This window comes from Sardina pilchardus, chromosome 3, assembly GCF_963854185.1.
Source record: "Sardina pilchardus chromosome 3, fSarPil1.1, whole genome shotgun sequence".
NCBI lineage: Eukaryota > Metazoa > Chordata > Actinopteri > Clupeiformes > Clupeidae > Sardina > Sardina pilchardus.
Window position 1 is genome coordinate 26,554,955 of NC_084996.1, and position 12,429 is coordinate 26,567,383.

Below are 12,429 nucleotides of genomic sequence, written 5' to 3' on the forward strand. Positions count from 1 at the left end.
TCAGCATTGCGGATGGCCAGGGGGATGGAATTCCAGAGGGTAGGGGCGGCGATGGCAAAAGCTCTGTCCCCTATGGTGCGATATTTGGTCCTGGTGGTGAGGGTGAGAGTGTTGGCAGCAGAGGAACGTGTTCGGTGGGGGTGAATAGGGCGGTGGAGGAGATCTGTCAGGTATGAAGGGGCAAGGTTGTTCAAGGCTTTGTAGGTGGTGAGAAGAATCTTGAAATGTATGCGTTGTTTTACAGAAAGCCAGTGAAGTTGACGGAGGATGGGCGTGATGTGTTCTCTGGAGGGGGTGTGAGTGAGCAGTCGGGCAGCGGAGTTTTGAACATATTGCAGTTTTTGAAGAACAGTGGAGGGGAGACCATACAGGATGCTATTGCAGTAGTGGAGTCTGGAGGGGAGACCATACAGGATGCTATTGCAGTAGTCGAGTCTGGAGGTGATGAAGGCATGAATTAGGGTTTCAGCAGCTGAGAAGGATAGAGTGGGTCGGAGGCGTGCTATGTTCCGGAGGTGGAAGAAGGATGTTTTGGTGACGTGGTTTATGTGTGACTTGAAGGAGAGTGCAGGGTCCATGTAGATGCCAAGGTTTCTGACCAGGGAGGAGGGAGTGACAGAGTGACCATCGATGCAGAGTGAGAAGTTCTGGGAGGTGGGGAGGTTTTTATGTCAGTGAGGCAATTGGTGATGGTGGAGAGAATAGCTGGAGTAATGGTTTTGGTGGAGATGTAGAGTTGAGTGTCATCAGCGTAGCAGTGAAAGTGAAGTCCATGGCGGCGGATGATGTGACCAAGTGGGAGCATGTAGAGGATGAAGAGGATGGGGCCGAGCACTGAGCCTTGGGGGACTCCATGTGAGACAGGGGTAGTGTGAGATTTGTGATTGTTTATGGTGACATAGTGAAATCTATCTGAGAGGTAGGAGTTGAACCAGGAGAGGGCGGAATGGGTGATGCCTATTGAGTTCAGGCGGCTGAGGAGAATGGAGTGGTTGACAGTGTCAAAGGCAGCACTGAGGTCCAGGAGGAGAAGAATGGTGAGGGAGCTGGAATCAGAGGAGAGGAGGAGGTCATTTGTGACTTTGATTAGAGCTGTTTCAGTGCTGTGGTGAGTTCGAAAGCCAGATTGTAATGTTTCATAGAGGTTATTGGAGAGGAGGTAAGACTTGAGTTGAGTTGCGATGGCTCTTTCCAGTAGTTTTGAGATGAATGTGAGGTTGGAGATGGGTCTGAAATTGTTGGGGTCGTCGGGGTCAAGACCAGGTTTTTTAAGGAGAGGGGTGATGGCAGCAAGCTTAAGAGGTGCGGGGACAGTGCCAGAGGTAAGGGAGGAGTTGATGGTGTCAGTGATGAGTGGGGCGAGAGAGGTAAAACAGGCTTTCACAAATACAGATGGCATGGGGTCCAGGGGGGAGGTGGAAGATTTCATGGTGGAGAGTATTTTGGATAGGTCTGCTGTGGTTATTGGTGAGAAGGTAGAGAGCTGGTGGTCAGAGGATGAAGGAGGTGTGGGTTCTGGGACCGGGGTGGAGGCAGAGGAGGTTGCAAGCTGGTTGTGGATGTTTTTTATTTTGGAATTGAAAAATGAAATGAGGTTGTTGCATTTTTCCGGGGTGAATGAAGATGAGGTGTTGTCGTGGGGCTTGAGGAGTTTGTTTATAGTGGAAAACAGGCTGCGTGGGTTGGAGGATCCAGACTGAATGATGCCAGAGTAGTAGACAGAACGGGCTTTGTTTAGTGCTGATTTGTAGAGGTGTGTGTGCTCTTTGTATGTGAAACCGGTTTTCTTGTGAAGTCGTTCTAGTTGTCGCAGTTGTTTTTTGAGTTTGTGAAGTTCCGGGGTGAACCAGGGAGCCGAGTGAGTGAAGGTGACAGTTTTGGTTCTCAGGGGAGCTAGTTTGTTGAGGGATGAAGACAGCGTGCTGTTGTAAATGTTGACAAGGTCCATGGGGGTTGGATTTGCAGGAAAGTTGAGGCTGGAGAGAGTGTTTGATATGCAGGTGGAGAGAGAGACTGGACAGATGGATTTAACGTTGCGAAAAGTGACTGTGCGGTCCTGTTTGGGTTGGGGAGCAGGGGTGTCAACGACAAGTGTGATGGCCAGGTGGTCAGATATGGCGAGGTCAGTGCTGGAGATATTGTGGATGTGGAGACCGGTGGAACAAACCAGGTCTAAGATGTGTCCGCGGTTGTGGGTGGGAAAGTTGATGTGTTGGGTGAAGCTGAGGCAGCTGATAAGGTCCAGAAAGTCTATGGCATTTTTACAGTCCGGGGAGTCAATGTGGAGGTTGAAATCGCCGAGGAGTGAAACGGATGGTGATATTGAGGAGAGTGCGGTGATGAATTCAGAGAGTTCTGATAGAAATGATGGGTTGGGTTTGGGGGGGCGGTAGATGATTGCAATGATGAGAGGTTTAGGACCAGGTAGTTTAAAAGCCAGGTGTTCAAATGATGAAGTAGCCAGGATGGAGAGAGGACGAGGTTGGAGGTCTTGATGGTAGATGGCAGCGATGCCCCCCTCCTCTGCCCTCAGAGCGTGGGCTGTCCAGGTAAGAGTATCCAGCAGGGGTGGTTTGGTTTAGTGAAAAATAATCCAGGGGTTTTTGCCATGTTTCATTAAGGCACAGAAGGTCAAGTTGTTGGTCGATGATACAGATGGTACGGGTTGAGAATGCTCCTTTCTTTCCCGCACATCGGGAATCCCGAAGCATCGGGACTTTGCAACCGCAAGGGGGCAACATAAGACCGCCCTAATAAAATGAAGGTTCGGCTCACACCGCGCTGGTGACGAGCGGAGAAAAGAGACATCACGCTCGGCATGTCAGATTGCAGTTTCAGAGTTTTCGAATGTTTTACAGCCTACCTCACAGCTGGCTCTCTCACTCGACGTAGCCTATAACTCAGTCAGTCCAGCAGAGATGCGAGAGCAACGTTTTGGTCAATGGAGAGGGAGAGAAATGCTCCGCATATCCGTCTCATTTAATCATTAAAATGAAGGTGATGACTGGCGAAATTATAATCAAACGACGTTTCAATAAACCATTGTTGAAATTAATGAAAATGGTTTTAGAAGCCTTCAATTCAACCTGAAAGACTCGATAGGCAACCTTAGATTAATTCATTAATTCATTACGGTTACAAGACCGCATTTCCGTGAATAGGCTATTATTGTCAAGGCGAAGACGAAAGAGAGGGACAAGATGGACATTTAGGCTACATTTATGCTAGGAATACTTAGAAATGTGTAGGCCTATAGGCTATTTTAAAACGGAGGCATGTTCATTTTAACCGGCGACGCTGGGTAGCTTACCCAGCACTTTATCACAGATTTTGTCCCCACCACTTTTGACAACTGAAAATAAAATGTATTTAACAGAAATATCTTTAATAGGCCTACATGCCTATCATGTCACTTTACTTATAACCGTAGGCTACATGCATGGAGAAGATCGCGCATTTTGTAACATTGTAACAATGGATGGTCAGATATGCGATAGGGCAGTGAGGGTGATTCATTGTAACCATCGACTAGTAGGCCTAGCTCCGCAAAAGAAGTTTCTAGCAACTTAGAATATATGGATCTCGTTATGCATGTTCATGTTGATTCAGAGATAGACATAGACTACCATGGGCTACTGTGCGTCAATATTTAACAGCATTTTATCATGTGGTGAATTAATGACTAACGTCAGTTTAACATGTCAGAACTTTTGATCGGCGTTTCAAGTGCATGCCGCGAATAAATGAACTCGACTGACTGAATCCTTTATATTTCTTGGCTGAGTGCGACGATATTGACATTCGAACTGTGGCGTAACTGGTTGAGGCATCCTAATCACACGTCAGCGACCGGAGTTCAAAACTTACTCTACGAACCTCCGGAACCCATTAAGACAAGAGGCTTTATTTTATTAAAAAGTTTTGCGATTTTTTTATGATTGCGATGTCTGCTGAAAAGAAAAGTTAATATGTGAATTCGTGGTTCAGCGCACACACACACACACACACACACACACACACAGACACACACAGACACACACACACACACACACACACACACACACACACACACACACACACACACACAAACACAAACACAAACACAAACACAAACACAAACACACACACACACACACACACACACATTTTTACATTTACATAATAGGGCTCGGGCACACGCCTTGCATTCTAGGAATATCGCCGCCATTTGGTAGCGCACTGAACGTAATATCCATTCATTCAGATGCACAAGACAAGAAGCAGAAATATAGCGATTTATTCTTTTCCTCTTGCGATCGTGGGTTGCACTGTTACACCCCACTACACAGCAACATACGACCAAGAAGGCAAAAACTAAGTAACAGGAACACACTAAAAGGCGGGAGTAAATCCATAGTAATCCATAGTAAGGAGTGAAGCTGCCAATGTGGCTGTGCCCGCGAAGTTTTGATGTCACGATCCCGAGCCCTAGTGTCAGGAAGTGTCTGTCGAGAGAGAGGGGGGAGGGAGGCAATCGTCCTCAATGCCGCATATAGGTAGGCTATAATGTCTAGTGAACTGGTTAGACAAGTGTGGGGGAGGGGGAATGATCGCACAAGACAATTGCTCTTCATGAAATGGGTAGTCTCACAGACGTTTGTCGATGTTTAAACATAGCCTACTACATCACTTGCGAAATCGGACGTGGCACATAGAATTATTAGGCTACTGGATTTAATATAGCAAGTCCATAGACTTTGTTCATCCTATATTAGCCTATATTAAAATGTAATGTGCTGCGGGGAAGCATTGGGGAAGTCAGTTTAAGTTGTCCTGTAACAATTTGCCTCTTATTATAATCAAGAGTATGCAGCCACTACGCACATAATAGCCTAGGTTACGGGCGGATGCGAGCAACCCCATGCAAAAGAAGGCCTTAAGTTAACGGACTGAAGGCCTGTTTACATGTCAAACATGCATTAAATCTAAGAAACGAAAAACACAAATATCATGTATTGTGTCGTAAAGAGTTAATAACTTCATGGCCACTATGCGCAACTGCATCGCGCAGTGAGCTGAAGGATAGGAGGACCGACACTTATTAACACAAAGCTTTGTAAAGCACTAACAACCACCCCTCAAAGTTCATTGTCCATAAGTCCAAACAATAAGTATAAAAATCCGACAATCCAAAACGATAACGAGATCTCCCAGAAACGAAAAACAAGTTTGTTGAGTAGCCTAGTCCTTCCAACAATCTCAGCTTTTGCGTTTGTTAGATAAAAGGCATTCTGTCCTGCTGTATTCCAATGAGAAAAAAAACATCCACAAGGTAGGCTAAGGGTCACGGTAATGCAGCATGCAGGAATCTATATACGCACAAAACGAATGAATGGGTTATATCATCGGCCAAAACGAATGAATGGGTTGGGAGAGTCATCTGGCTGTGTCAGCAGACTGCAGTCGGTCTCGAGGGGTTAAATAGCGCACGTACTTGAATTTTAATCTGAAGAAGACCACACGGTCGAAACGTCATTCCTTTGTGATAAAGAAAATAAAATCAAATCAAAAAAGAAGGATTTCAAGTGTGCGAACCTTTTTCCATTTTTTTATGATTTAGCCTACTCTTGTTCTGCACCTTGACCGGGGATGTGCACAAACTTTTTTACTACACTTGAATTTTAAACCAACTCTTCTCTAGCCTATATCCTACAGCCATACTTTAATAATCAGATGTTATGCTCATTTTTGTAGGCTACACCTCACCGGCAAGCACGCACGCAAATGCTGCTTTTGCACATCTACAATATTGGCCAGGCTATATAGAATAGGCTTTTAGGACTGTATTTTGCCTTCGTGCAACTTTAGTTGTGCTCAATCTAAATTATTGTCAGTAAGGATAGGTCATATTACCAAATGGCGAACCTCGAAAATTATTTAGGATATAGAGCCGTGTCCATTATGCATGCAGTTATTTTTTAGGCTATTGTTTTATTTTATATGTCGGAATGAACAGCGGATACCAGCTGGCCGGGTTGTAAAACATTACTGTATTCGTTGATCTTATCGATGCAGTCCTTGCGGCCACTTCTCCCCATCGTAGGAAATGAAAAGGGAAAAGATCCCTGAGTTATAGTCTATATGAGTAAGCGCTTGTGCTCTAACCGCATAATAAAAGAAGCACCTGCAGCAGTGCTTATGGCAAGGCTATTAACACCTGTCACTGAGCTATGGACAAGCAGTTATGCTCGAAAATTATCATAATAACAGACACACCTAATTGTATGGCTCTATGTTTAAACCAGGGCCGGTTCTCCCTATACGCACACTACGCAAGTTGCGTAGGGCCCCGCAAGTAAATGAAGGCCCCCTCCTCTGTCTTCCCTTGAGCCAAGGTAGTGACAGACAGGTAGGTATATGCAGACACAGCGACAATGTTTCATAAGCTACATTACAAGAAGATGAACGTGAATCCGAAAAAAGAAGAAACTTAACGAGAATGAAAAGCAGGAACAGCAGTTGGGTAAACTTGCGTTCGTCTCATGGTTTGATGTCTAGGCTACACACATCTCTCCAGCGCATGTTGCTGACCTAGCTTACTGTAGGTCGACCACACAAGGAAGTGAATCCCCTGAATCTGAAGTGAATCTGTCTGCGGCTTGCTTTCCAGCCTTTCCCAGTCATGGCAAAGTTGTGATAATGTAGCCTATAATCCCACGTTCCGTTTTTGAAGACGGCGACTGGCTACATTATAATAAGAAGAAAAAAACCCGCTTCTTTAATTGCGCTCATAATTATGTGCAGCTCGGGATGAAACAGTTTTTCAGCAGACACATGCGAGAACAGATCGAAACGAATCTGTGATTTCACTCTTCCCATACTATACATTTTAGATAAATGGGTTTACAATATTTTAGTTGAGCTTTAGTTGGTTTAGATACCCTACAACTGAACGTATGCAAAATGGAAAGTAGCCTTTGGGCCTATTAACTTTGATTCGCTGTGCCGCATGGGCAATAGAATAGACAAAATATGAAGTATTACAATTATTGTTTAAAATAGTCTACGTTTGAAAAAATATTGAAGGGAATCAATCAGGGGAGCCATGTTCAGTAGCTATGTCTTTGGCTCGTAGCCTACTGCAGACACACAGGTGAAGAACGGTCTAGACCCTTACAAAAAAGAACTGCATAACTTCACGTGTCAAACCACAAATTTCTGAGTATCGAAACCGTAGCTTTATTTATAGCCTACATTATATTTACATTTGCTGTGAAGGTCCTTTATGGGGGAAAACATTATATTTGCTAATTTCTGTTTTGGGATGATTGTATTAGGAGCACAGTTATGTCACATAATATAGCCTACATTAAATATATCTGTGTGCATCTGTCTGTATATATATATATATATATATATATATATATATATATATATATATATATATATACACACATTTTTTTTTTTTTTTTTTTTAAATGGTTATATTTTGGCCCTCAGAGTTCAGGTAGTAAGGAGGGCCCCTTAGCAGGATTTTGCTTAGGGCCCCATGGAGGTCTGAACCGGCACTGGTTTAAACACATCAAATTAGCAAGCATTTCCGCAGCAACGTTTGCTTTCTTTTTCTGTCGGTCCGCGGTTACTTGGTCAATTGCGCAGCAAATTATCTGGGCCCGTATTCACAAAGCATTTTATCTTACCACTAAGAGTACTCCTAAATCGCGCTAGAAGATTTTAGTTAGGAGTTTTCCCTTAGAAGTTATTCACAAAGCCTTTCAGACCTACTTTTAGTAAGGAGAAACGCCCACTCCTAAACTAAAAGTGAGTCTTCGTTTCTATGGTTGACGTCATTACTCATGCACGAGCTTGATGAAAGTGACCACCTTGATTGGCTGGTGATTATAACGCGGGAATGATGGCAAACCTACCCCTACGATGACGAGTTGAGTGACAGGTGTTAGGTCTTAGCTGGTGAGAATGCGTGCGCTACAGTATGTCGGGCTGTGAAGGATGGAAGATGATGAATAAATAGGCAGCCTTAATGAATAAAGAGTAAAGCAAGCCTAGGCTTAATGAAACACTATGGACTGGAGCAGTATCTTTGCAACATGTTTTAAATTAATCTGTATGAAAACACGTAGCCTATATTTGCAAAGAGGAGAAGCGATTTAATTTAATTAGGCACAATGAGACGTTAGGCCTACATTTAGTTTCAATGGTGGTTTTGGTTGTCGGTGGCATTATTGCATTTGCATCCTTAATTGCAATGCACATTTATTTATTCCCTTGCATGACAGCGAGCTCCTGCACTGCACGGTCATTTCAAAACATCGCGACGTGAAATGCCACTAAAAGCGGGTTGTGAATAGGTCTTAGTGAGTTAGAAGTCCTCTCGAGTTCTCTTACGCTGTCCTAGACTTAGGAGCTACTTTTAGGCTTAAAATGCTTTGTAAATAACTTTTAGTGAAAAAAATTAGCAGTCCTAAAGTTAGGAGTGACACGCCCATTATTTTTAGGAGTTCCTCCTAAATTCGCCAGTTAGGAGCTACTTTTAGCCCTAAAATTCTTTGTGAATACGGGCCCAGATCACCGGACCTAATTTCACTCCATGTCTCGCGGACCAGCAGCAGTCTCTACGTTTCGCGGCCCATAGTTTGAGAAACGCTGCATTAAAGTGTCATTAGGTTGTAGGCTATATGTTTAATGATTTCTTTGTGTGTTTTTCATTTTAGTGTGTGTGCATTGAGTAGTTCCTTAAAATACGGAACAAAGAGCGTCCCGTAGGCTATCTGTTCAATACGGAAGAAGACTAACTATTACTTATATATTTCTTATAACGAAACGCGAAGAAAAAATACGAGGACTGACCATCTCGTTTCTCCGCGTTTCCCCCAATACCATGGCGACAAAGAGAAATAAATATGATTTGACATTTAAGCTGATTGCTGACAAATTTGCCACACAATTCGGGAGAAGCAATTTAATTTTCAATTTAATGTCGCTTATAGAGCGCCAATACATTACACATGTCTCAAGGCGCTTTACAGAGTGTTAGACATTCAAAGAAGCAGCGGACAGGAGCGCCACCACAAGCAAGCACTTCTAGCCCAAATTAACATGGCAACGTTGCCTATGACTAAAGTGTCTAAGTAGGCTAGTCCTACTAATATTACATTTGATTGGTAGCATGTTTGTAGCGCGCCAGTTTACCCATCCCCTACATCAAAACAGCTTAGAATCAATAAAAGAATCAGCTGTGTCGGCGTTAGGCTGTAGGCGATTTTCTATAACCATTTTCATTCATTTCAACAATGGTTCATTGAAACGTCGTTTGAATAATTTCGCCAGTCATCACCTTCATTGTAATGATTAAATGAGATTAAGGAGTCGACTATTGACGGATATGCGGTCTTCATCATTTTGAAATGCGGGATGAAACTTTCTGCCACCTGGTGGTTGTTTGGGTACATTGCCTTAGCCTCGAAAAAAATCGGCTTGACGGCCTGCGGGATCTCTTCGGGAGTCCCGCGGGAGAAGGTGCATTCTCAACCCGTACCCACTGTAAATTCATTGAGAATGAGACTTTTATTGTATCAAGATCCAAATCAGTATCAAGAGATCAAAAAACAATGTTGAGATAAAATTAGTGTTGCAATATACTGTACCTAGTTGTTCCTATGTAGATAATTTGGTCATAGTAATTCAAAATATGAAGCAGGAGTTGTGAGCGGGTCTTAATGAACACTAAACTGTATCCCAGCCCAGTGCAGAGACTCATACCTTGTGGTTTGTGGTGATGGGGGAAGTGCGGAACAGCGTTGGTGTCAGCTGGTCTGCAGACGGGATAGGAAGCCCATGGAAGGAGAAGGCCACCTGGACGTCCACAGGAGTTACAACATCCACTGGGGAACACTGGAGGAACACAAAGGATCACTGTGGATGAGTGTAGCAAACAAATTCAAATATGCTAACAGGTCTGGGTTCTCTCTTTGAAAGGATAGAAATGTCTAAAAGTATACAGTACACCTTGTTACTGTAAGATTGTGTTTCACTGACCACAGGTAATCATTGCTAGGGCAATAAATAACATTATACAACAGTTAGGTCCGCTTGAACGATTTAGCAATATCTGATTGGACGAGACGCGTTCTATCGGTGACTCTTCACAGCTAATAATCACTCCGGCAAATAATAAATAAATAATCACTCCGGCAATGGCAAATAATAAATTATCCTTCGTAAAAATGCACCCTGGTATCTTTTTGTTGGCAATGGAACTGTTGTATAAAAGTGTTATCGCACTCGTGGTCGTGGTGTTGTTGGCCTATATCGCCACGGCTGTGGTTATCTACGGCACTCAGCCTTCAGCTTTGTGCCTACGGCGAACCACAGCCGTGGCGATATAGGCAGGACTGTACACTGCGAGCAGGTCGTCGCAAAAACGAGTAAAATATATTAGTGCGAGTTTAAAATAATAAATACTCACACACGTGCGAGTACTGATTTCAACCCTTTCATTCGCATTTTGCTCCTAAAATTAATCCACACCAAGTGGATCAAAGTATAGTACAATTTTCGTGCATCTGTATACAAATTTCAGAGTTGACAACTCTTACGCACCTGGCTAGACACTCACGCTTTCAGCATCAACCTCGCTCTCTCACACACACGCAAGAAATGTCACTCCAAATCCATTCTTCTTTTTCTTCAATCTGTTTGTTATCAGTTGGTGACTATATAGCAATTACCGGTGAAACGGTAAACCATGATAAAACTGTTGACTATAACAATTACCTTGTTCATTTCAAATATTATTATTGTCACGGTTGATAGGCTTAACACAGTGTGGAAACCGTGGTTAATTCCTGCATTTGACATAGGCCTGGTAGACTTCTATGAAACAAAAATGGTATCCTACTGATTCTGTTGTCTAAATGATGTTACTGTTACTGTCGATAACACGATTCGGTGTAGGCTACATCTGCTTTTAAGGCGGAACATTTTCATCGCAAATGTGCGCTGTTTAAAGCCACTCTGCGTCTTTTTATGGCTACGTTCACATTAAATCCATTCCACTAACGTTATCAGGAGAATACCGTTACGTTTTATTTTGAGCACTGGTTGTCACTCATTGAATATAACAGATATAGGCTACCAAACTCCAAGACAAGTCATGGCAGAGTAAGTTAAGCACCCAGCCAATTAAACATGACCAAGGAAAAAGGGAAAGGACAACTCACAATGCCATGCTACAGTAGGCTACCTAAATCATAGAAGTTAACATTGCTGGACACTTATCTTTTCTATTACACCGGAAATATTTGTCTTTACCGTTGTTAGTACTTCTTAAAGTGACAGGCACTCAATTAGACCTACACACCACCCCTGTAATATCATTCAAGACAAGTGTAATCAATATGAAGTAATCTTTCCAAAACTGAGCTCTTGGTGTTTCCAGCAAAAACAGCTATTCCCCAACAGATCAATATCCAGCTTGATTCATCCTCACTGACTCCAACCAGATCGGCACGTAACTTGGGTGTCATAATTGATGACCAACTTACTTTCTCTGAGCATGTTGCCTCAATTGCAAAGTCATGTCGGTATACCCTGTACAACATTAGGAAGATCAGACCTTATCTGACACAAGATTCCACTCAGCTTCTTGTACAGGCAATGGTTATCTCCAAGCTGGACTACTGTAATTCTCTGTTAGCTGGCCTACCTGCTTGTGTATTAAGACCACTACAGTTGATTCAGAATGCTGCAGCACGACTGGTCTTCAATCAGCCAAAGAGGACACATGTAACCCCTCTCCTAGTTACTCTCCACTGGCTCCCTATAGTAGCCAGAATTAAATTTAAATCTCTCACTCTGGCCTATAGGACACTGACTGGATCTGCTCCCAGCTACTTCAGTTCTTTAATCACGATGTACATTCCCAACCGCCCATTGCGATCTTCTGAGGAGCGTCTGTTATGTCGACCAACCATACATGCTAGGTCAAATTGTAGATCCTATTCTTCAGTGGTTCCGTGTTGGTGGAATGAGTTGCCCAGTGCTCTCCGTTCCAGCAACAGCTTTGGATCTTTTAAGAGGGGTCTTAAGGCATATTTATTTAATATGCACTTAGTCCTTTGAGTTTGTGATGTGTTATGGTTTGTATAATAGTATTGTTTTGTTATAATTTGTCTATTGATAGAATTTTAAATTTATTTTGCTATTGTCCTTAAATTTAGCCATACCATGCTTTAGTTATTATTATTATATATAATTAACTGAGTGACTTATTTGATTGCTATTCTCATTTCACTGTTTTATTTCTCATTAGGTTAGTGCTTAAAATTATTGTTTTACTGATAATATTACTATTCTCCCTAGTTTGTAATTGTTCACTGTTAATTTAATTTGTATTGTTATTTATTTGTATGTCGCTTTGGACAAAGGCGT

The 12,429-nt window shown here is 42.8% G+C and overlaps 1 protein-coding gene across 1 annotated transcript in view; it reads right to left on the reverse strand.

Moving 5' to 3' along the window:
* Nucleotides 1-12,429, reverse strand: part of LOC134075959 (integrin alpha-X-like) — a 65,856-nt gene that overhangs the window by 19,297 nt on the left and 34,130 nt on the right. The window contains exon 17 of the mRNA XM_062530984.1: nucleotides 9,760-9,891. Within this exon, the coding sequence (XP_062386968.1) occupies nucleotides 9,760-9,891 (132 nt within the window). The remainder of the gene's footprint in view (nucleotides 1-9,759; nucleotides 9,892-12,429) is intronic.